Below are 26,433 nucleotides of genomic sequence, written 5' to 3'. Positions count from 1 at the left end.
TGAAACAAACAAACCCAATTTAAGAGATGAATACGATGTCATTTCAGGCCAATTCCAAACCACATCCCATTACAGTACAATCTAGAGAGCTTGCAGAAGCCAGTGGAAAAGCTCTACTGACTTTAAAGCAGAAACACTAGTGACCATAAACAGCCACCCAACTGGAAAAGAATAGTTTGAGACATACTGGGCACCATGGGCAAGGAGGCTGGTGCTCATCAAGAAACTCTTATTTGCATCCTTGCTATTGCCTGAGTCAGTACTTTCAGAAACTTACATTTCTCTGTGCTTCTTTCATCTCTCTTTTTTTTGTTCTTCTTGTTCTTACTTCTTCATAAAAGTTATGGGGTTTTTTTGGCAGAATGGTTGAGTCCACTGCAATTTCATTTAGTTTTAGTTTACACAAAGCCTGACACAGTGAGGTCCCAGTCTTGCCTAGGCACTGTGACTACAGTGTAATTAATTTGCAACTGTAACTAGTAATTAGAATTATCAGTGACTCTTTACACCAAAAGCCAATACAGTGTAAGCAACCGATGGCTGTCAGATATCCTTTACCTATGCATGGCATATCCATGTCTGCTATTGGCATGAGAAAATCAAAGCAGTGGAGTCACTGAACCCAGGTCTCCTCTTTGCGTTAGTTTTATATTGACATTTACTGCAATAGTAAAATACCCGTTTGGGGGAATTACAAGCAAAAAAATCACACCTGTCATTTTTTCACCTGATTTACGTTAGGAAACACAGCAGTGTAGAGTCTGCCCATTCAGAACAACCTGAAACCAGAAAGGATTCCCCCTGGGAAAATCCAGAAGGCATTCAAGAAGGTAGAGTTTCATTACCCTGAAGTGAATCTCTGACAAAGCCTGTTTGTCCCAGCCTGTGATGCAAAACACACCTCGATGAAACACACATACAACGACAAAAAGCAGCAAGTCAAACTGCTCAGAAGGACCACAGGAAATGGGACTGCAATCCCTAAGAAGACGGGCTGGGTCCCAGTAAATAAAAGGGCAAATGCGGCATGGTTAAACTTTAATTATATTTGGCTCCCTCAAAACAGATGCTCGCAGACAGATTTCTGTTTCACCCACTAATGACTGTCATACACAATCATGTCACCGATTTCAGAGGGCTGCAGGGTTTATACGCTTGCAGGCAAAACTGACAAGACACAGCTAAAGAATATTCACAAAATCCAACACCCTGCTTAGTCCAACAGGGATATTCGGATACTGCAATGGAGATAAGAGAACCAGGCTGTGCCACACAGTTTCAGGAAGAGGAATAATCGTCAGACTGTGCTGGTGCCTGTTACAGCCTCTGCATGTAAAAGCAATGGCCTTCCCAACTGTGGCTTGGGAAGCTGCAACATGCTCCTCCTCTTCACTATCTGGTCTGGGTTTCTGGATCATCACGTACTGCTGAAAGGATAATAAGAGGTAGCGATATAAGAAGACAGACACACATAGGCAAGGGGACAGAAGGGAGAGGTGCATCACAAATAGGTGCAGGGGAAGGCAATCTGTGGAGAGTCACCTACGCCTTGTGTACTTCACATTGGCGCAGAGTAAACACCCTCCCAAGAAACTTCAGAGAGTCTTTCTAATTACTTCAGATATGAGTCCCACAAGATTTTACAGTGGGCCTTGGACACCTTCAACTTTCTGCTGCAAGATCTACAAAGAATGAGACGGCAATTGAATACGCTCAATTCTCCAGTCTGAGGCCGTGTTTCTCAATCTTGTGTTTTCCCAGCTCAGATGAGAACACATCAAAATGAAGCTTGAGTCTGCAGTTATGTAGCACTGCTGTCATGCCCCTCATTTCATCCAATTTTATTAAGAGCAGCTGCTTGTTTTTACAGATTAAATGAAGAAGGAAGAGGAAACAGAAGCAAAAACCTTCTGTCCCTCTCCTTCAATTCTGGGAGTGGACAGGTCTCAGTGTGAAAAGAGGAACGAACACACCAATTCCCACGTACATGTAAGAGTTGCCACCGATGTTAAACATGTTGTTCAAATACCAAGTTGGGATCCCAGGTTGTCTATTGCAGCTCTGCCCACAGCAGCATTTTTCTTCCCACAAGGCACTAAATTACCCCCAGCACTGGTAAGACAAAACCAGTGCCACCATCTCCAAGGTGAAAGCAGAGCCTCAAGTTTACACGCCAGCCCCAGAGGTAGAAGAGTTGTTCACCAGCCTGCCCAAGCCATAGCAGAAGAATTAGCTTCCACTTGTCTCCTTCCCTTGGGACTCATTTCCCTCTAAAGTCCTGCTCTACAGGCACCACGTGTGTTCCCGCAAAGGGAAAGCGCTCACTCTTTGAGAAGCTGCAGAAAAGCTGAAGTTCTGCTTCAAAAATACCACCTGTACCCTCTGTCCATAGATACCCACATTCCCTGTACATCTGACCAATACCCGTCCTTTCTGTTCCAAGCTCCTCACAGCTGTACTGTAAAAAAAAAAAAAAAAAAAAAAAAGGAACACTACCAATTCATTCAAGTCTTGCTGACCTGATGGAGAAAAAGAATAAAAAAATAAGAGAAAAAAAGTTTCTAGAAAGCATTAGAGTGCATGACTCATTACTGAGGAAATATCATTGGGTCGCGTTTGCCCTCAGAATGAACCGGCACCTTTCAATGAAAAGTACAGTACATCTTGCGTCAAGAAAATCCTTATCTATTACTTGGAACCAGGCCCCGGCTGCCAATTGATCTTGGCCTTTGAGGGCTCCAAACACGATGGGCTTCAAGCAAGAATCTGCTCACACGCAGAGAACAGCAGCAAAACCAGACAGTCATGATTTGTGTCACAACAAGATCTGTGTTACAAATCTGATTATTTGCACAATGAAGCAGGAAAAAAAGGAAAAGCGGAACTAATTTTCTTTACGGACCTTAATCCTTCCCTCTGATTCATATGTTAATTTCCTTCTTGCCTTATCTTTTCTGTTTTGATTGTAAGCTCTTCAGGGTTTTCTGCCCTTGTTCAGTGTCCACCCCAAGACCAGCTGATGAATCTCTGAAGGATTACCAGCGTTCAGCTGACCTTTAACTCCAAAGCTGCCTTGATCCATAATGCACTAGTGATATTCTGATGTTAATTTTTAATCGTTCCCATCTATATCTTGTTCCACCAGGCCTAATGAACAAGTGGCTTCACAAAAGTGAAGAAACTCAAGATCTAGCAAGCTGTTCTCCTACTTCTGTTAGAATAACTCCTATAGATTTTTTTCTTCAGATCAGCCAAAAGCTGGTGTTGAACACTTTTCACCAAGAGGCTAAAATACAAGGGCATGCTCATTCTTCTCTTCAGAAAACACCGTGTATGGGCTGCAGCAGGGAGGGCAGCAGAGGGGGAGGTGCTGATCTCCTCTCTCTGGTGACCAGGGACAGGACACAAGGAAGTGGAAAGAATCTCCTTGAGGAAGTTCTAGACTGCCATGTGGGCACCCCTCAGCCTTTTCTTCTCCAAGCTCAACAAGCCAAGTGACCTCAGCCGCTCCTCCTCAGGGGAAGTTCAGACTGGAGATGAGGAAAAGGTTCTCCACTGAGAGGGTGGTAGGTAACTGGAACAGGCTCCCCAGGTCATGGCACCAAACCTGTCAGAGTTCAAGGATGCTCTTAGTCATATGGTTTTGTTTTAGGTGGTCCTGCAGGGAGTTGGACTCCATGATCCTTATGGGTCCCTTCCAACATGAGATACTCTACAATTCTATTATCTACGCTTCAGTCACATTTCATCTTGTGTCCTTTCTCCCATCTCACTCTCATCTTTCCTTTGCTGCTCCCAGTACGCTTCTATTTTCCCTCATTTTTTTCATCTGGCTTTATTTCCCCTCTTATTGCTCCAATTCCTCTACTTAATACCTGTTCTCCTGCCTTTGATCCATCTCAATAACTTAGCCCATGAGTGATTTTGGTCAAAGGCTACCTGGCATTCTGAGGCTCAAAAGTGCACAGCTGATCCCTATTGATCTGTAGTTATGACAGTAGAAAAAGCAAGAAAATGCAGCATCAGCATCTGCCAACCATACTTGGGCATCTAGAGACAGAACAAGATGAACCAAGTATGAGTCTTAAAATATTAACTCATCCGTATTATTTTCATTTTAGGCCTTCATTAAAGCCTGTAATTTAGATGATGACATGTTTCTTTCCTTTGCAGAAATGCAAACGAGATATTTTGCGCATGAAAAGTTTGACATTGGTGTAGTGAATTATAGGGATATTGATGTACTCTTTCAAAAGGTTACTGTGATCTTTAGTTGATTAAGAGACACGATGTCACTAAGATAAATGCTTCAGTTGCTATTAACAACATCTCTCTGTGAAAAATCAAACGTTTGTACACAAAGTGCTGAATAAGATAAGGAAAGGATACTTTTCATGTCAAAGCAGGAGGTCTGTGACCTTAATGATGCTGCACTGTATCACAGTACAAATTTAAATGTTTGACTTGTGCAACACCGATGCGCTAGTCTTCACAGGTCAGAAACAAATAAGGATGAAAGGCACATTTAAGAAAGTTTCTTCCAGGTGACACCCTTTACATCTGATGGCCATCTTGTTCTGTCAAGTGAAAAAGGTATGAAGGAAAAGAAGCTACCAGCAAGACTAAATGTAATTTTAATAAAAAATGAACTGCTATTTTGTGTCATGATTTCTGGTGAATTAAATCTGCCTCTTTTTGCCATGAAGATACTGAAAGTGAAAAGAAATTGATCTAAACCAGACCAATGCCAACTGGACCCAAACCACTCCACGCATATCTGACACATAACATAAAGGTTCTGACCTCAGTTGAAGGTGATAGCCACCTCTTTGTAGACACCCTCATTTGTATCCCACACCTGAGTTTCTTCTGCCCTCTCCAAAGACACGGTGTCAGCACAGACATGCAGTTCCTGTCCTCAAGACTGGTACATTTGTTGAAAACATGCCAGACAACCTCGGTTTTCACCTACCCAACTACAAACTCCTACTGGTTAACCTGAACCTACTGCTCAGAGGACTTGATTTAAAAGATGGAGCAGAGTGCGGAGGTGCAGAAAAGCTACAATTATAATTTAATCAGAGACAGCCTGGAAAGGGGGAAAAAAAATATCTTTATCCCACCTTGACATACATGTAGGAAGACAACTGTAATTTCAGCGACAAGGTGAAAAATCTAAACAAAGACAAAAAACCTAAAATGGAGTCTTCATGATGAACCAACACATAAAAGCTGTCTCTAAATGCATGCTTCTGAAATCCCAGTCTGAAAACAGCCACATACAGAATAGCATGAGATTATTTTTATCTCAGTTACAAAAAATGCCGCACTGAAGGAAGAGGAGGGGGACACCAGCAGATAGTTGAGAACAGACACAACACACTGCCCCTTCCCACTCACAGGGCTGACCTGGGTGCTCACGAGAGCTGCCTGACACTGTTAGCAGCTTTCAGAGTTGGTCTCTGTTTATCCCACATAGTTATTTAAACAAATTAATCTTTATTGTTTTATTGATTGTTCTTTGTTTGGTTGGTTTTACCCACAATTTGAAGGGCATTGAAGAGGGCTGGCCAAAATAAGATGCACCCAGGATGGTACTCGGCTCCTGTGTAACCCAGTTCATCATTTAGAAGAAAAGGGTGCAGCTACCTGGCACGCAGTAGTGGGACAATGGACAGCCAGTGACTACGGAGAACGCTTTGGGAGGATCACTGGTGGGCCAATGGTTTTCAGATATGTATGGGTGCACAGATGGGAATACAGGTACACTAGTTTTCTCCACAGACATGGAGAAAAGGATAAAATTCCTCAAAAATGGTGTTCAATGAGCTGAATATTCCAATACTTGTGATTTGAAAATGTTTCTTTTTTTTTACTTTAACTCTAGGGACTTACAATTTTAGTTAAATATAAGGATTTAGCTAAGGATTTAACAATATAAAGATTGGATTCACCAAGGGGAAATCACATCTGACTAATCTGATAGCCTTCTATGATGGCATGACCGGATGGATAAATGAGGGGAGGGCAGTAGATGTGGTCTACCTTGACTTAAGCAAGGCATTCAACACGGTCTCCCACAGCATTCTCATAAGGAAGCTCAGGAAGAGTGGGCTAGATGAATGGACAGTAAGGTGCATAGAGAACTGGTTGAAAGACAGAGCTCAGAGGGTAGTGATTAGGGGCACAGAGTCTAGTTGGAGGTCAGTGACGAGTGGTGTTCCCCAGGGGTCAGTACTGGGTCCAGTCCTCTTCAATATACTCATCAGTGACCTGGATGAGGGGACAGAGTGCACCCTCAGCAAGTTCGCTGATGATACAAAGCTGGGGGGGGGTGGCTGACACACCGGAAGGCTGTACCGCCATACAGAGAGACCTGGACAGGTTGGAGAGTTGGGCAGAGAGGAACCTTATGAAATTCAACAAGGGCAAGCGTAGGGTACTGCACCTGGGGAGGAATAACCCCATGCACCAGTGCAGGTTGGGGGCTGACCTGCTGGAGAGCAGCTCAGCTGAAAGAGACCTGGGAGTCCTGGTGGACAACAGGATGACCATGAGCCAGCAATGTGCCCTCATGGCCAAGAAGGCCTATGGCATCCTGGGGTGCATCAAGAAGAGTGTGGCCAGCAGGTCGAGGGAGGTCATCCTCTCCCTCTACTCTGCCTTGGGGAGGCCACACCCGGAGTACTGTGTCCAGTTCTGGGCTCCCCGGTTCAAGAGGGACAGGGAACTGCTGGAGAGGGTGCAGCACAGGGCTACACAGATGATGAGGGCACTGGAACACCTCTCTTACGAGGAGAGGCTGAGGGATTTGCGTCTCTTCAGTCTGGAAAAAAGACAACTGAGGGGGGACCTTATCAATGCTTATAAATACTTAAAGGGTGGGTGTCAGGAGGATGGGGACAGGCTCTTTTTGGTGGTGCCCCGTGACAGGACAAGAGGTAATGGGCACAAACTTGAGCATAGGAAGTTTACCTAAACATGAGGAGGAATTTCTTTACTCTGAGGGTGGCAGAGCACTGGCACAGGCTGCCCGGAGAGGTGGTAGAGTCTCCATCTCTGGAGACATTCAAAACCCGCCTGGACGCGTTCCTGTGCAACCTGCTCTGGGTGACCCTGCTCTGGCAGGGGGGTTGGACTAGATGATCTCCAGATGTCCCTTCCAACCCTATGATTCTATGATCCCACAGGAACTATGAAAATAAATGAAAAGGTCTTGATCAAAACCTAAGAATAAAGGAATGGGAGCAGGCCAAAGATGTCAGTGAGGAAGAATAAAGGAATGGGAGCACGCCAAAGATGTCAGTGAGGCAAAACTAAGTAGGTTACAGGCACCAGCAGTCCAGCCATTGCCCAACATTTTGCTGACTTTAAAAAGGGACAGTTTTCAGAACATATTCTGGGAAAAAACAATAAAGCAGCTTTCCTGTCCTCAAGGTTGAGGGGATATATGGGAAAAGGCATCCCTGAAATCTATAAAGCGGATAATGGAAGAGGTCATTGCAGGACAGCTGGAATTAGGAGATAAGATTTTGAAGGGAAATACAAAATGATGGATGAGATGGTTGGCACAAAGGTTTATTTATGATACAAATGGTCCTCATATAAAATCAGGAAACTAATTGATATAGACAAGAGAAGTGCCAGAGACCTAGAAAAAAACCCAATAGCTTGTTTTTTGGTTAATCATTTCAGGTTTCCAGATCTTCACAGCCAAACAGCAGAGTGCTCATCAGTCACTTGTTATTTCTCTGCAAGTCTGTACAAGGCTAATTTGCCTTTTACTTAGGGACTCTGCCACTGCTGAGCAGTCTGTGGTCACTGTGTTCACACCGCCTCCTCCGCAGCAGCGGCAGCTATCAACACAGTACCCCTGACACTGCCTGGAAGACAGCAATGGCAAGGGGATTTACATCTGCCTGTCATTCCTCTGTATTTTTTTCCAACTCTACTATGTGTCTCAGACATGTGACAATTTTAACATGTGCACTGTTATCCCTGGGACATACGCACGCCACAGAGGCAAGGTGTGTGTTTGTTCCCACCGATGCTTTACGGCTGCCCTCAGCATCGAGCGCTCAATGCACACGCAGAGATGTGGACCTGAGGAGTCCCTTGAACAACAAGAGGGAGCGACTGTATCGCAAACACCTTTTCTCCCTTTTGTTCTTCAGATAAAGCCCCTTCTTCCACTCCAGCAGATGAGGGCAGCCGTGCTGGTGGGCAGCAGCAGATGGAGAGCAGAAGAGCAGTGCCACCCTCCACCCGCTCCTCCTTCCCCACATGCTCCTCAGCGCTCAAGGGCCACCATTCTGCCTGGGATGTGCCAACAGGGAGCCGTCTGCTCCTGCACGCTGGCGATATGGCCAGGGCTAACCCTGTTCTTAAGTGGCAATAAGGTCAGGAGGCATCCTGTCGCCGCGGGGCTTTCCCAGGCAGGGAAGAAAGCATGTATGGGCTCCCACTGGTCAGCATCAGGTCTACATGATGTGAATGCACATATGCCCTTACCGCTGTTTCCCCGCCTGCCTTTTAACAGCAATTGTTCCCATCAACCTGTCTCTTTGCAAATTTGTCACAGCTTCCAAAGAACAGGTTTGGAGGCTATTTAGCAGATTCTGTGAAATAGATAAGAAAAAAAAGTAGTAATAAAATCCAATTCTGGAGAAATCAGGGTTTTGATGATGGTTCCCACAACCTAAATCCATTGCTGGGTTTGGGCAGCACAGCCCACACTTGCATTTGGACCTACAAAAATAAACAGACCAGATTGTGTATGAAATAAATGCTCCTATAGCAGAAATGGTAGCACATTTGAAAGTGAATGGGAGTTGTGCTGCTTGAAGCATTGGTTCCACCAATCCCTGGACTCACGAAAGCAAGTCTGCTTTATGATTATTTAGAAAAACAGGAGGAAAAAGTGTAAGTAGGAGTAAAAAAAGCCCAAACATGCAGGCTGCTACATTTTGGAAGCGACATTCTGGTGCCGCCAGGGAAGTGCACAGCTCTGCTACTGATGAACTAGTAGGAACTACATCAGGAGGTACCATGCTCATGTACAGGATCTCACGTAGGATGATGCTTTTAAGTTACTGAATAAACACATCCCTTAGCAGTTCTGAGAGACAAGCACCCAACATATTTGGTACTAGCTGATGAGGCAAGCAGGAAAGGAACAGTACCATCACAGAGAGCCATAGCAAAGGAGGGTCAAATGGTGGCAGTGATACTCGAGCACTGCTATGAGCTGCTAACACTTGGGGATTAGTTACAAGGCTGGACCACCACGTTAAAGCAAGGTGGCAGCAGCAGAGATGACACCTCCCCAAATGGGAGGAAACAAAGAAGCGTAAGATGTTTCATTGCAGCTCTAAGGTCACATCCCTGAAAATGCCATCCAGGTTGAGTTTATAAATACACAGCACCACGCTCTTTCTCACATACTTCAGAAACTGACCGATAGGCGAGATGCTAAGGGATCAGTAAGTCCCAGTAAGGAACACTGGCTGCAGCTCAGCCTGATTACAAAACCCCTGTGCAGCAGCCACTGTACTGGAGGACATCTCCAAAAGGCAGCTGCTGAAGGGCTATTACCAATGACCAGGCTGTGTAACCAAGCTGCTACACTCAAGGGATGATTGTTCTCATCTCCAAGCCAAAAATGCAGCTCCTGCCATGAGATGCTTGTTCTGTATGGTCCCCTCCACAGCTCCGAGGAGGAGGAAAGCAGAGACAGAACAAAAACCAGAGCGCAACATCCATGTCTCCAGATACTGTGTCTGTATGGATTGTTAGGGGCTCACCCTCCTTGTGTTATCTGGGATTGTCCTATTTCAGCCCCAACACCACAGATTTTAATCCTGTCAACTTTCCCGGCTTACTCCTTCATTTACAAATGGTCTACTGTCAGATATTGTTTGACTTTATTAAAGATTTAGTGACTAAATACAGCCACTTTCATGACCACATTTATGAGGATGGAGTGCTGGAAGAGATGAGCTCGAGCATTTGTTTCTTGGCTATTAAAGAGAAAATGTTTATGTTTTCATTTTTTTTCCCCACCTTGGTGTTTTCAAACAAAACAAAAAGCAATCTCTAATTGTTATTTCTTTAAACATTTGCTCAACAACTAATTCACTCAGCCTTTTTTACAGTAAATATCACTTGCCTACATGTAAGATAGTTACTCATCACTGCAGAGCGAGTAATAAAAATCAGGGAATAAAGTGGCAGCAGCAGACAGGAATCAGTATGTTCCTGCATTTGGAGAGCCACATCCCATCTAGGTACAAGTTCACTCAGAAGAGAAACATGTGCTTTCCCCAGGTAAGGATGTAATCTATACCTTAACTCTTATATTAAATTAACAGAAACAGAGGGAAACCCTCAGGTCAAGCACTAGGTTGCAAACCGCACAGGAAGTGCTGAGAGCGTTATTTTACTTGTGCTCTGGTATTTTTCAAGTGACTGATTTTAAAAATAAATTGCTAACCATGCAACTGCACGAATACCACGTTTGTTTACTCTCACATCAGTGACTGAGAAGCTGTAAATGGGTGTGACAGCTGCAGCATCTCCTCCGTTGTCACCGCTCCACTCCTCCTGCCAGACAGGCGGTGAACAGGATGGCTACTAGGACTGACAGGAGCATAGTAAAGTCCTCAGGCGAGGAGTTATACATAAGCTGTACTACTCTTAAACTGACGCCAGGGTTTCTGTCAAAATCAGCAGTCAGAGAGATGCTGCTTATTTTTGGGGAAGAGCACACCCCTTTCTGCCAGCTGGCCAGGCTTTACTGCAATGGTGCAGAGCCTGACAGTCACAGTTTTCCAAACTTTAGTAACATCACCTGCTAGATTCATTTTGAAGAAAATGATACTATAGTTAAAAAAAAAAAGTTAAAATCTGTGAGTGTCATAGTCATGAATCCAGTACTGACAGGCAAAGCTGTAAGCTTAAAGATGGAACTTTATCAATATCCAGAACTCAAGGGATGCTCTGAGCATCTTCTGGGCCACCTGACTGCACACATGAGACATAAGACGGATTTGCTGCTTTGCCTCTGACACCCACGGCCGGTTTAAGCTTCCCCACTGAGGAAGTACCGAATTGGGAATCAGTTCTCAGTAAGACCCTTATCTCCTCCGTGGCATCGTGGGGAAGAACTGCCTCCCTCTCCCTGTGCTTTATTTGCAGGTGAAACTTTACACTCTCATAAGAAGCTTTGAGGTTTATGAGAACAAAGAACACATTAGAGGTTGAACAGAGTAAGTGGTAAGTCACTGCTGGATGTAGAAGTTGGACAACAACCCTGAAATACAGCAGTAGCCTGGAGCCACCCGTAGGCGACAGAGACAGCCATTTCACCTTTAGTTGCCAGCCCAAGTGTGCACGCCCATGCTAGCCCAGCCCGGACAAGCAGCAGCATGCCATTACGGTCCTTCTCCTCCCTGGTCATGCCACGGTCCTGCGGGACAGAGTGCAGGCACCACAGATGATCACCAGTGTTTGAGTCCAAGGTCTCAGTCATGTCTCACCCAAATTGACAGCATATGCCCAATGCCCAACCACCGCTTATATTGTAGGGTTCCATAGATCTCTAGAATAAGTATGGAGATGCACCCATACCCTAAATGTTACATATTTCTGTAAAAAAGATATCACGGATGTGGTGGAACCCAGCAGAATTACCCTGATAGCCAATGTGCTATACAAAGTATGGATTTATTTTTTTTATTTCATTAAAAAAGCTAACACTAAGAAATTATTGAATCTATTGTATCAGCAAAATTAATACTCTTGCTGAGGCAAGGCTAAACTTATAGCATAAAACTATGTGATTAGTTTTCTAATGGCAAAGATCGGGTGGCAAGACAAGACCAACTTCTATTTCAGAAGAGACCCTCCTCATTCCATTTATTCTCCTCTAGAATTGAATTTAAGATTTTTAATAACTGTTGTCTTTGCCATTTGCAAAGCCAAGAGTTTCAGAAATAATGAGCTGGTTCCCACGAGCTAGCCAGCATTCTCTATAGCAATTCAAATCGTGCCATGCCGTGTGCTCAAGGAAGACATCGGAGTTTGGCCAGAACTACCTTTGCTAGCAGTCTCCCATTTCCCTTCGCTTCTTCAGCATTCCCTGCGGCACATGCTGGTACCTGAAGGCTTTCAGGAACAGCGAGGCATTGCTATCGTGGCAGCCTAGACAGCAGCTTACATCAGCATGTTGTCTTCTGCCTTCTCTATGCCCTCTTCCTCTGCTAGCTATGTACTGTGCAGACCAGAGGTCAGGAGACAAATGTTTTGGAGGATGAATTGTTTATTTAGTCATCCAAAAGCTCATCTTTGAAGCACTATTAAGGGTATTAAGTACACTAAAGCAATAAGCAAGACATGCACCATGAAAACGACCCATCCTGAAAATTATAGCTGGCTGGGCAAAGATTACCTGTGAAAGTATAAGGCACAGTTGTACGAGAAGTCAGGAGGTGTATACCTCTTCTCACACTTCATAAGATTACAGGAGAAATGAGTTGCAAAACTACCTTGGACAACAAGGGAGAGAGAGCACAGCAATTTAGTTTTTTCTGCTTCTGTTTCATGTCTCTGAGAAATGCCAGAGAACGCACCAGGAGAATAAAACATCTGCCACCCTGACAGCAAATCAGTGCAGGATTTCACTGCCTTGCCCATCTGCACAGTTGCACAGCATGCTCAATCAGATGGCTCAGAGACCAATGCAGAATGAACCATTTCACAGCCCGGTTCCTCTTACGGAACAACCATTTGCCATGCCTTAATGTTAATAACCACATATTTGATAAAGTTTTCCTCCAGATCTGGGGGCGGGGAAGATACCATAGGACAGATAAAGAGAGACGAGAGTTTGTGAATGCATTTTCAATATTTTTCTCCCAAGTGACAGCCAGGCTCAGCATCTAGAGAGGAGAATTCAGAACTTTTCAAGCTGGAGTTCTCAGCTGCTTTGCTCCAGCTGGAGAAGGACCAAAACACAAAACAGTGCAGAATGGGTGACATTTCCATTCCTGAGGATTTAGATTCTACACCTATTGCCACTCACTCTTTTTATTACACTTACATTTTCAGCAACTGTAGTGTTTTAGGCTGCTGCTCTGATCCATTTTCATCTCCTGTCCCTGAACAGAAGAAATATTTACTCTTTGGCTCTCATCTTACAGACCTAAGCTTAAATATCTGTGGGATCTGGACTTGAGCTGGTGCAGCTATAGCATCTGAAAAAATTTACAAAAGGTAAGGAAGAAGGATATGAGAGACAGAAAGAAGACAGCCAAAAAGGACAGCAGACCCAAGTTGCATGCGTGTGTAAAGTGTTCTCCTGCCAAGAGAAAAGGTGAGAGAAAATCCTTGAGAAGAGTGCAGAAGAAATTACAAGGAGCAGAAGACAGAGAGGAAAGGAGCAACCTAATTTATTTCAAGTGGAAGTAGCTCTTCTTTAAAAGCGAGCATGATACCTCAAAATGCTTTGCCACTTATTGCAGATTATCAAGGCATTTATACTTCCTTTAAACAGAGATGTAGTGAGGATTACTCACATACTTTAAGCATACACTTAACTGGGGGCTAAGAGAATTTCAGTGTGATCAGCAGCTCCAAGTCCATGGGTTTGGCTGCACTTTAAGAAATCCTTTAAAGCTTTCCATTTTAACACTTTTGCTTCCTCATCAGTTTGGTTGTTACTTTTTCTCTCTGAATATACACCTCAACACCTCTACACATGAGGTTTACAAAGAGACATGTCTCTCCTTTCTACTCCCACGCAGTGACTCTGTGGGGCTGGTAGCTTTTATCAGTCCTAGAACCCAGCACATCTCAAGGCTCAGCACATCTTCCCACATTTTGCAAACGCTCATCCTGTTGTTTTGGCAGAAAAGAAAAAAAAAAAACCAAAAAAGTCACAATGGAAGTTGATGGAAGTTTGGTTTTGTTTTAGCCATGCATGGCTCATTCCTAGACCGTTCCCCTTTTCCTAACATCTGAAAGGCTTAGAAGTAAAATCACAGACAGAACCAGCTGAGGTTAAAAGCGTTTTTTAAATTTTTTTAAAACCTTTCCAAACTGGAGATAATCTACTTGCAAAACAAAAATAATTGATCCTGTATCCAACAGCCTACTGCAAAGAGGCACTGAGCTTTTCTGAAGTGACTGTAACATTAATGTTTTCTAATTAGCTGCTGCTTGGCAGGTTTTGGTTCTGTCAGCTTAAGGAGTGGGGAATTCAACTTTCAGAATAGATTCAGCCTAAGAATATGCGTCATTTCAACCAGCCGGTGCTGCGAGACAGACCTGAAAACATCGTGTGGGTGTGCGAGCCAGCAAGAGAAACGGTGGGTAGTGGCTACCATTAACAGCATCAGTTCTGGCTGCCGTGTACATGCCGCATGGTCATATTTGAGAGGAGCGATCTTCCACCCTGCGTTGGCTCTGCCCCCCGTAATCCTTCCAAAGCTGCAGAACACACATTCAATAAGTGTTCAGTGCTCCTGGTCTTGGCATCACAGCTGGCCACAGGTTTTTCTCCTATTCAATGCTCAGTGTAGGGGCAGGTATTGTTCATTGTTCACTGCAGCATCAGAAGGAACAGTAGAGCACACCCTGGACACAAAGCATCTTCAAAATAGATGGCAAGGAGTTCACACACTTAGTTCTGACCCTTTTTGTACCCAAATGCTAACAACTTGCATATGCAACATCAGGATCATGTTTGCCAAAGGCTTCCAGTGCATTGATCCTGATGCTACCCCACGGAAATGGAGGAACTCCTGACATATCCACCAGCACAAGTAGTAGATCAAGCCAACAATGGGTGACCCAACTATCATCAGTTTGCAACCAATTTTCAAGGACTGTCCTTTCACACTTGAGTATGCATCCACTTAAAACAATAGAACTCCATCCCTATTTCAAAAGGGACCCTTAAAAAATCATCACTCCTGTGAGCAGTGGAAGGGGTTAACACTCATCCTGGTTAGGATACTGCACTTATCAAACCAAGAGGCCTGCCAAAACAACAGACAGAGGACTCCCACAGACCTCACTGGCTTAGGCAGACAATGCAATTTATGACAGAAAATACCTTCAAGGAAAGTTAAGTCCCAGCAGACAGACGTTAGCAAGCTAACAGAGCTGGTCACTGCTGAATTTACTCGGGTTGCTGTTCTAATTTTCTGCACCACTGCATTTCATTTGAATGCTCTGATGTTTTCTTTGATCAATGATTTTATTTGATGGTGTACCAATGGTCACCAAAGCATCACGCTGCTTTACTAAATCCCATGCAATCCTTTGAATCATTTAGAGTTTTTTGGCTTTTGCCTGTTATGGGAATAATGTTAGGAGCAGTTAAATGGTGAAACCAGCTTCCTAATGGCCAGCATCCATCCCGTTTCCAACAAAACTTAGAGCAGTCATGCTCAATGTCTGCAGATCACCAATTCATTGAGAAATTCAGCTTAGATTAGCCAAAACAAGCTTTTTAAAAAAAAAATCTATAACCAATCTAGATTTTCTAGCTTATGGATTCTGAGGACCCAATACCATTGGGCTACCCAGTTGCTACCCAGAAACTCAGTTCTCATCACATCCGCCAAGAGCATCGCTGCACAGTATACGACAGGGTTGGGCTCTTACTGCTAAAGAAATACCAGACACCTGAACAAGCAATGTGTTTGGTTGCTGTAGTCTTCATTCTTCTCACCTGCCATCTGTAGCTATTTTCTGTGTACAATGTTGCCACCATCAACTGTGTTGTGAAAGGCTCCTGCTTTATCTATCCAGTGCATGTGAATGTGTACATCTGCAGACATCTTGCAGATCTCCTTTCCACATTCAACAAAGGTGGAAATCCATGAGATCTGCTCCCTTTGTGCACTCTTTAGCTTACATCTGCCCAAAACCATGTAATTGATTAAAAGAAAAAAAAAAAAGCACTTCAGAGAATTAGTATCACAGTTAATCGGCACATGAAACACAAAGATATTATTTTAAGTGTCTTCTAACCCTCCTTGTGCTCCTTGTTCAGGGGTGCACATAACTAGACTGCATAAGCCACATCCTACTCTTCCTTCCTTCCTACCGCATCCTCCTCTTCTAGCATTCCTATGAGAAACTGGTCATGCTATTAATTGATGGAAATACAGTGACTCCAAAACACATAGTCCCAGCCTTCCCTGGATTAATAATATGACCAATGGTAGATCTCCACTTGCTCTTCTAGGACGTTTTCCTATGAATTTTAAAGCATTCTCACCCCGTTTGTGCCAGGCTTTGAAATATTTCATTTTAAGCAAGTGGACAGTCCTGCTGATGTTACTGGAACAATTTACACATGCTCCAAGTGCATTAAGTGCTTAAGTGTTTTGCTGGATTGGAATCACTGCTTTTAGCATTTTTGACAGCAATTACAAGCGCAATCCTGGAACAGCAGCCTCCTCCAAAGTGCAGTATCAACACTTTACAAAACCAGTATGCCCAAATCTCCGCAGAATTTTCAAAAGCTTTGTTGGCACAGAAATTTCTGCTATACGAGACTCAGAAATGCAGTATGCACTGCTACTGCAGCCATAAAGAAGGTGCAGGGAATCCTCATGTCCATCCGTCATGTCCCCCCCCACACACCCCCCAATAAAATTCTAGCGCAGTTGCACCGAGCAGCTAGCAGAGAGACTTCTCCAGAAGATCATTCTCAGCTCAACTGCTAGCAATATCTCGGATGAGGACACCACGGGTTTCTGCACACAGAGCGGGATTTCTGCAACATCTGGATTACACAGCTGCTCCCTGTGGCTGTGCCATACCACAGTGAGGCATGAGAATTTAAGCTTGTACTTTGAGCTCCTGAGATACACTCAGTTAAACTCAGATCTGCTCTTTCAGCTTCTTGATACTATTTATTATAGGTCAAGACATTCTGAAGGAATCAAAGGATGCCAGAGAAAATGACTTTAACCTTTGGAAGAAAGCTGAGCTGGTAGAGTAATGGTCAGTGCTCTATTATGCTGTAGATAAGTGAGCAGTGAACTGGGCATGTAAGAGAATGCCTACATCATCCTAGCTAACGTTATTAATGTTTGATGCTATGGATCAAAGAGGTTTTGTCTTAGGTCTTAGACTATAATCAAGGCAGCTTTTGACAAGAAGAGTTTCATGCATCTTTAAATCCTGATTCTACACGTGAGAGCTTATTTTTTGGCAATCGCACTCTTTGATAGGACTGATTTATTCTACTTTTATCTTTAATCTCAAAGCTTCCAAATGACCACTCCATTCAGCACTGTCATGCATAGATTCTCCAAGTAGGAGCATGAGTGAAAGGTTGGTCTCTCTGTGGAGGCAGGCAACGAATTCAGCTTTCTCAGCACATATATGGTGCACACACACACACGTGCAAGCTCACATTGAGCAAGTAGCCTGGATTCAGTTTTGAGCTGGTGGGAATAACCTACCAAAACCACAAATCTAAACCCTCTTGGTTTAATACCTTCAGATTACCTTGCTGTAGAAAGAGCACACAGCTAATAAAGGCTTTGAATCCCTCTTGACCCCTGAGATAGAGAATACACAACGAAAAAGTGGGAAAACAGATGCAGGATTATCCTGCACTCTGTTTCCTCTGTGCTGATACAGCGGAGCACAGCATATCCTAATTGTGCATCCTCTAGCATCCAGAAATCTCATTAGAAAGGAATTAAAGGATACTGCCCTTATGTCTGGGATTTCTGGAAATGCAGCAGCTCTGTTCAGGTGGCTGGGCGTCCAAAAATGCCGAGCACACCCCCTGCACACACACCAGTTTTGCAGCATAGACATAGGCAGTCCACGTCTTCAGGAAAATATAAGCATTAAGTCAAACACATCCTAAACAAACTCTGTTTATGGTGTATTCCAGTGCTTTCCAGCAGTTACACAGCTCGTAATAATAGATATTTAATATGGAGGCATGACAGCCTTGGACTTCTTATACTGACATGGTTACAGGCAGTTAAGGGTTTCTTCAAGGTACCAAGACCCACCACCTTGTTTTGGGGAAAGTGACCCGAACTACTGCCAATGCAATGAAAGGCCCAAAGTGACTTGAATGATCACTGACCAGACCAGACCTGAAATCCTAGAAGAGTAATACAGAACACAAAACCAATTAAATTTAAATTATTTTTATTATTTAAATGGTTTTGCTTTCTGTACCAAACTTGTTCATTTGTTTCTCTAGTTCCTGAAGCATGTCATGGGTTTTTTCATTAAAAAGAAAAATCCTCAACACCACAATAGAAATTAAAGATTACAAAAATACAACTTTTAAACATTGAAACTAAGCATAAAGAATTCAACTTAATGTAATTCAAATCCTCAGAAGTTGTTTACAAAGAGCTTTTGAACATAAAGAATCAACAGATAATTCATATGTAAACTATATATGACTGATACCAAAAAAAATCCACAGAAATGGCCATGGTCCAAAGGGTCTGACTAGCTTTTCCCTGTTCTATATGTAAAAGAAAAGAACATTTATCTGACAATTAAAGTAGCATTTAGTATTAGTATTTAGACAATTTAAAGTAGACAAATAAAGTAGTATTTAGTAGTATGTCCGGAGACATACCTGACCATAAAAATATTGCAAGTTAAAGAAATCCATTCCTTATTTTCAATATGAAGCAAAAATTACAGAAATCACTCAAGGAAAAGTGAAATTGCAAACATAAATCTTGAAAAATACAGAACTGGCATTACAACTGCAGGTACTGTTCAGCTCCTATCAATTTGTATCGTACTGAAGACCATGACATCATTTTTTCCTTCCCTAGCTTCCCAGTTCTTTTCCCCACTATGCACCTCTATTTTTTCAAGTTGAATACACATTTCAACCCTGCTCCCGTTAACCCAGATGCAATTTTCATTGTTACGGCTTTTTCCATCAGAAATGCTTTAGCTGGTTGTTAAATGGATATTAATTCCAGTGTGTCAGAAGCGGGGAGGAGGGTAGCTCACCGCTGGGCATCTGACAGCAAACCCTGCACCCCTGCTGAAAAGCAGTGACTGCTCTTAGCCTGGACCCAGCACTCGGCACCCCCTAAAATCAGGCTTTTACACTGGAAGGAAAAGTCTCTACCTATAAGAGGAGGCTATTTCTGAGGTTACCTAGACTACAAGAGCACTCTGAGATCACTGAGCAACACACAGAAATGAGCCAGTCATACCGCTCAGCAGTGGCTGAGCATCTTTGGCATAGTATCTTGAGGATTACGTTAATTAAAATCCGGATTTAAAAATAAAAAAAAAAAAAAAAGCACTAGCTAATAGGCTTTAACCAGATGCGAGTCATGCTTATTAGCACAACTGACCTTAACCAAAATCAATTAGAGCACCGGCAGAACAGAGGACACCCAAGCCTGCACGACCGATGAACACACAGATGCAAAAAGGCTTATTTTAACAACTGATTTAATTGTTAACAGTCAAAAGCTGTTCTTCATGACACAGCTAATAAATGTACCACAGCTGAGGTGTTCAGATGTGGTTGCTTAAGCTGGGCATCTAAACCCTCGTGCTGTATCTACACTGCACAGATTTGTTAGCATTACGACCTGACAATCTCCTGTTCCACAACAACAATTTTTATCAGCAAAACGTTATCCTTTCTACAGGATCAAATACATCATCCAGAGGGGGCATTTCATTTATCTTTCTGCTGGCACATGAAATGGTTTCAGGGCCTCCAAGGCACAAACCGTCTCAGAGATATCTTAAGAAGGAGGGGAGGGGCTGAATATGAAAGCTGCAGTTTATTCGTACAGCTTTATGTACCCAGTGCTTTTAGAAGGCTGGGTTCCTTGCATTCAGGAGTATGAAGAGGTAAACACACCAATACAGTTATCCAGATGTGCAAACTCTCACCCACTGAGCCTTTTAGCAAATGCACCAAAACTTTACTTAAAATACACTGTTAACTACTGCATTACCAAGCCTTACACTTTCACCCTATGCATTTTAGAGGAGGCCAGATTTTAAGCCTCCGTAACACACTATAGTATCACTGAGGCTGAAAAATCTAACTTACACAGGCCTCCTGTCTCGGCACATACCTCAGAGGGCCCCTAAGGTACAGATCATTTACGGTGTCTCACAAGACATCTAGCAAAGCCAACTTGGGTCCACGATGAGCGGTGCAAAGGTGTGATAAGAATACTACACAAAAGCAACTCATAGGAACATAAGCAGTCTACAGTATCCTGTAGAAACTAAATTAACTTGAGAGGTAACCATTGCTTTTGCACCATTAAGCACCTCAATTTAGGCGTTACCTATTTTGGTATAAAGTATTAATATACCTGGTATTCATCAGGTAAAATGCAATCCTCAGCATAGGCCACAAAGATGTTAATAAGTGTGATGGCAGAGCATCTTTAAAAGCTGTTAGAAGCACGGAGCGCAGGTCAGTAATTCTCTTCTGTTCTCATATGTCTCTTATTGAAGGTCATCTCAATGGACCACACCACCAGAGATGCCACAGAGATGATTCAAAAAAAAAAAAAAAAGACAAGATATAGCAGGGGGAAAAAAAAAAGTTGAAGAAAAGCAATACCTAAATTAGAGTAGTGACACACTGGGGGTTAAACAGCACTGTGGTGACAGGAATGGAAAGGGTTGCCCAGTTCAGAGAGAAAGCTACAAGAGGCCTGTGACAGAGGAGTAACAGAGGTTAAGTGTAGCATGCACTGTATGTGGCAACCTAACAACTGGATTTGTTTTCTCCAGTAGAAGATGAGCCCAAGAAATCCACTCCTATAGCTCATAAAACGTTAATTAGACAAATACACCCCCAGAGGACTTCTCCACATGCCCTGTGCTATGCAGACCTGGTGAGCCCTATGTCCTCACTGGGAGAGACACCCAGAACCCTGATTGCCTCCCACCTTCCCCTCACCACCCAAAGGGCTTTGTGGCACAGACAGCTCCAAGGTATTCCATCCTTTCCTCCCGAGGCGTATGGGGCCGCAGGAAGGATTATGTGTAACAGTACCCCAGTCTTCTTGCAGCTTGTCCCCATCCCCAGGCTGCTGGGTGGTGTCTAGAGGGGGAGAGGGGAAACATGACCAAGGCTTCTGCCTCAGGGACAGGAGATCTGTACCCATGTCAGAGAGGGTGAACCTCACTTCACAGATAGCCTTACCACCTGCAGGGTTTTAAGATAAATACTTTTCTTCCTTACAAATATGTTACCTAAGGAAATGCAGATTCCGCAAATTCACCAAAGTAACAATTAAAAAAAATTATTCTTTGTCACAATTGACAAAGAAAAATAATACATTAACCCCAGAGGATCAGGAAGAAACGCACATAATTCACTGTAAATCAGTAACCTTAATAAGCGTAAGACATATTTACACAGGGAACTTTTCTGAGAGGACTAAAGCACACAGCTTTGTGACTCCTCGAACGCACAGAATTACGGTAGAAGATACGTGGGATGTGGGAGAGCATAGAAAGGGAAAGGGGGCACCAGTCCCAGCTTCAGCACACACCACTGGTCCCTGGTGGAGCCTGCCGCGGCACTGCACCTCTGCCTCTCTGCAATGGGGACATTCCGCTTCAACTCAGTGCTCGGGAACAAAAGGTGGACACAGGGAGCTCACCGATCATGCCAAGAAGGACCACAGGAAAGTGATTTGACACAGGCAAAATTTCCCTTGAATACTCCAGTTCCCAGGAAGACCTCAAATTGGTAGAAACGACGCTTCCCTTCTACTCATTGTGGTTTTCCTTAAGAAAAAATATCCTTCTTAGAAATACCTCCGAACGGAAGAGATTCTTGGACAGCCCCCTGCTACCTTCTGAAAGGCAGAGCCTGGCACCCCCTCAGCAGTAGACTTTAGGAAGGGAACAAAACAAAACAGCCATTGCATTAAAGAAACAGAACAAATCAGCAAGGATGAGATTTGCTTCCCACCAAATTTGACCCAGATGAAGTCAGTGCTCAGGCAGCAACAGTGTGGAAAAGCCTCCCTGGCCCCTGCTCCACCTCTAAATAGTGGGTCACCTTTTTTGTCAAAAAGCTCAAGCTTGGATCCAAATAGTTCCATTTAATGGCTGGACTCGATGATCTTAAAGGTCCCTTGCAACCTAGGCGATTCTATGATTTTGAAAAAAACCCAAACAATTACATACATAAAATATCTGCACGAGTAGAAGAAATAGTCCTGGAAAAATATGAAATGGATGTTGAGCGCGTGTGACTCTTTCTGAAGCACTGCACCACCTAAGAACCGAATCCACCCGGATTCACCGGGATGATTTTTGGCTTAGGGTGGCTTATAGCCACTCCATGCTTCTCAGGATATTAAGCACCAACGCATGGAGCACCAATACCCGTGATCGCGCCCCCGAGCTGAAACCCGGCACTTAGCCCCAATTTAAACCTTTCGTTCAGGCAAATGGAAGAGTATTTCTATGCGCGCCCGAGAGGATTCTACATGCCAAGACAACAACTCGAGGCTGTTGTCACACAGACGCACGTACGAAACGCAGAGGGGGAAAAAACCGGGAAGACCCAAAAAAATCCCATCTCTGGTTATCGGAGGCGGAGGAGGAGCTGCCACAGCCCGCCGCGGAGCGCGGGCCGGGCCGGGCCCCGCCGCCAACAGGTGCCGCTCCCGCCAACTTCTCACGCAGCGCCGCCGCTCCGTGCTCCGTTTTATCCCCCTTCCCCCTCCCCCACACCTTATTTTTCGCCCCTTCAAACTTTGGAGTGGGGAGAAGAAAACGAGAGGAGGGGGATGCTCCCGCCGCCGCCCCGCCCAGCCCCGTCCCGCCGCCGCTCACCTGCGCGGCCATGAAGGAGAGATCCATGGTGCTGCCGCTGGTGCTGCCGGCGGAGCTGCCCGAGCTGCTGAGGCTGCCGCTGCCGCCGCTGCTGCTGCCGGGGGCGGGCGGGGCGCGGGGGCGCGGCGCCGGCGCCGCCTCCCCCAGCAGCGGCGGGCGCGGCCGCGGCAGCGGGACCGGCAGCGGTACCAGTTCCAGCTCCGCCGGCTCCCGGCCCGGCCCGGCTCGGCGGGAGGCTCCGCCAGGCGGCGGCGGCGGCGAGCCGGCCCCCGCGCTGGGCTGGGCCTGGGTCCGCCCCCGAGGCGGGGGGAGGCTGAGGGGACGGAGGGAGGCGGCTCCGCGCCGCCCTGCAGCACCTGCGGGACGAGGCCTTCCCTGCCATCGCTCTCCCGCCCCGCCGGCATCGCCCGCAAGGGGCCGGGTGGCCTGGGATCACCTCCGGGCAGGGGCTGGAGGAAAGGTCTGCGGTTCTCTGAGGCAAAGAGGGTCGGGGGGATACCTGAAAGCGCTCGGCAGCCCCACTTCGTGCTTGGGGGCCACACCGGCAGGAGCAGGGGGCGGTGGCGGGAGGGGAAGGAGGCCCCAGGCTGAGCCACACAGGTGCTGAAGAGCAAAGTAATTAATTGAGTAATTAGCATACTAACAAGCAGGTGTAGCTCAGTGTTCGCAGCATTTTCAGGTCCTCCGCATCATACGAGCCCTCTGAGATAACGTACCTGGCTGCTACGTGCTTGATTTTCTTGCCCAGCTGGCAAGTCCATTGCCCTTTGTTTGAAATAACCAGCTCTTCCTCACCACAGCTGAAGAGAACTTCCACAACTTACTCTGACACCTTTTACATGGCTTAGCTGTTATAACTCTGTTTTCAACTTTGGTCTCCTTGTTCCCAGAATTTACCGTACAACAATTCAAAATAAACATATTTTATCCCTTTTCTTCTGCTTTCCCCTGTATCTCATAGATACTGTTATTGCCGTGTATGAAAATACTCAGTGAATTAACTTATTGAGTGTCTCTGAAAAACCTTTGGCACCAATTAGAAAAGTAGGATAATAAAAATATAAGTTCTTATGTACTGAATGGGTTTTTTTTTTTCTGTTATTTTTATCACCCTTCTGCCATGTACCTGTTGGTTTAATCTCCAAGGCTGAACTATTTGGCCGTGTTTTTACTACTTCAGCCTGTTACAGGGGTCTGAACCAGGGCTGGAGGGAACACGAGGGTATGCCAAGAGCAGAAGTACCTGGATAATCAGCTTTGCTCTGGGGTTTTAAACTCTGGAAGAAGAAATATTAGGTACTTCAGCCTGTGTACTGTGAATTGTATGCTGTTTTGTCAGCATAATGTTGCACTGTCGCAGCAGGTGGTGGTGAAAAGAAAATCAGCTGTTTTAAATCAGTCCTTTACTTGAATGACGATTGGTGTGCCTGCCAAAAATGCTTTTATGTCGAGAGGCCCATTAAGTAAAACAAGTAAAATCCAAAAGAGGCTGTGTCATTTTAAGATTTTTAAATTCGGTTGTGTAAATAATGGAATTGTCTCTTTGTGGACTCTCGCTAAAGTTTTGAAAGGCTGTTGATGTGTGTCAGAAGCCATAAAGTAACTTCAAAGCAGCGTTAATCTTTTATCATCCAGATAAATTTTGCATGCACTGGGTAGACAGACAGTGCATGTAAAGGGTGAATGTAGACTGGTCAGTCACTGCATCTGTGGCAACAGCTATAGTAAGGATCATTTCATTAGAATAACAAAATAATTAAGGCTTTGAAATCACAATGACTGCTGTACTTGTTTAATTCTATGGAGTATGAGAGTCATAGAGAAACGCAGCTGGAAAGGACCTCAGGAAATAATCTAGTCCGTGCATCTGTTTAAAATACAACCAGTTACACCAGTGACCCCCCAAACAGGGGCTTTTATCCAGTCTCTTCTTGAAAGTGTCGAATGAGGAAATCTCCATTACCTGCTAGCTTTATTGCATAGCTTTATTCCACTGGCCATTTCCTAAGGCTGTGTCCACCAGGGACATGGAGAAGAGATTCTTTTCTTTGGGACAGTCACTTGCCTTCTGAGAACTGATGTTGGATACTGTTTGTCTTTCCCCAGTCTTACAGTGTCTTGTCCAGCCCCTGAAAGAGCACAAGGAGGATTGCTAATGGCAACAAGATTGTTCCGTCAGGTTTCCAGGTATTTTACTGTGATATTCAGCAAGTTCAGGCAACTAACAGTTTCCAAGAGGTTCTGGCTGAGCTCTTCTTTCTCACAGGTAAAAATAGAAGACGCTTGCTCATAGTTCACCTTTTAGTGATCACTTTGGCTTTCTTGGCATCAAATTTTATTAATTTTGCCTTTCCACTGAGAAATGGAGAAACACTTTCATTGGTCTATTCATATAGTCCTGGGAAATTTTCTTTTTATCTGTGCTATCTCAAAAATTGATTTCCTCCTATTTGTCTCATGTAGTCGCTCATTTCAGAAATACCCTGCAGACCAATTATTGGGGGAAAAATAAATGTGAATTGCTCAAGTTTCAAAATCTTTATTTCCACACTGACTTCTGGAACAACTCTTTCTCTGTAAAGAATTGGATTTAGCAGAATCATCGTTCAATATAGGGGACAGTGAAGTCAGCTGCTTTCAGTTCATATAACACAAAAATACGTAACTTCATTCCATCTTTGTTTACAAGGTTTAAGTAATGTGGAAAATTGCTGACTGTTGTGAATGTAAATTCCTACTTGTCTAGAGGAAGAAGCGTTCATTACATACAATGCCAGTGGAAAGTAGTACCCATCATTATATTTTGAAGATGCGATACATTTATCAGTAGTAAAGAAAGTGATTATATCTCTTAAGCACTCTGCAAGTTTGATTTAAGGCGTAGATGGTAATGACATAATGAATTAAAGGACTATTGCATATGCCAGCTGTCCTGCTTGTGTGATCTAACCATGAGCGTCCATAGAATCCAATACTGGGTTCCTTTTTTTACTTCCTATTCTTGATCTCAGCTGGGAATTTGGCTAAATTATCTGAGGGACAGTGCCAGTCAAAACCAGTGTTTATAGAAATACTTGGTGAGAAATTGACCCTTTACCTGGTAGAGCTTTGTAACCTGCTTCCCTACTTGGAGCCGCATTAGGTTCATTGGAACAGCACTTCTATTTGAAAGAGCCATCCAAACCATTATTGAATTTTGTTCTAGAAAGATTTTTTTAACTACCAAAATTCCTTTTTAATCACTGCAATACCCTCACTCTCCAAGCTATTAATTTACTATTCGTATTTATTAAGCCGGATAGAGAAAAAAAAAAAAATCACTCTTCAGTTTTCACTTCTGCGTTCTCTCTAGTTCACTGCCTTGTTTGTGGAACAGCATGCTCTTATACTATTTAAGCTGCAAATAATTTATGAGGAAAACCATATTATTTGTGTTGTAAGCTTTTATTATGATACTACAAAATACAAAGCTTTGCTTCTCCCTCTTCCCCCAAAACACATTTTGAGTGTAAATTGCTTTATAATAGCTCTGTAAGTTCTTCTGTAAAACAAGTGTTTTAGACCTGCTTCCATCTT

At 44.1% G+C, this 26,433-nt stretch overlaps 1 protein-coding gene across 1 annotated transcript in view; it reads right to left on the bottom strand.

The window, feature by feature from the left end:
- The window catches only part of C4H14orf132 (chromosome 4 C14orf132 homolog), a 40,618-nt gene extending 17,683 nt beyond the window's left edge, over nt 1-22,935 (bottom strand). Inside the window, exon 1 of the mRNA XM_054200831.1 lies at nt 22,858-22,935. Within this exon, the coding sequence (XP_054056806.1) occupies nt 22,858-22,884 (27 nt within the window). The 5' untranslated portion in view covers nt 22,885-22,935. The remainder of the gene's footprint in view (nt 1-22,857) is intronic.
- Nucleotides 22,936-26,433: the final 3,498 nt, after the last annotated feature.

This window comes from Rissa tridactyla, chromosome 4 (assembly GCF_028500815.1).
Source record: "Rissa tridactyla isolate bRisTri1 chromosome 4, bRisTri1.patW.cur.20221130, whole genome shotgun sequence".
In the NCBI taxonomy this organism is placed as follows: domain Eukaryota; kingdom Metazoa; phylum Chordata; class Aves; order Charadriiformes; family Laridae; genus Rissa; species Rissa tridactyla.
This window is presented reverse-complemented; position numbering and strand designations above follow the sequence as displayed.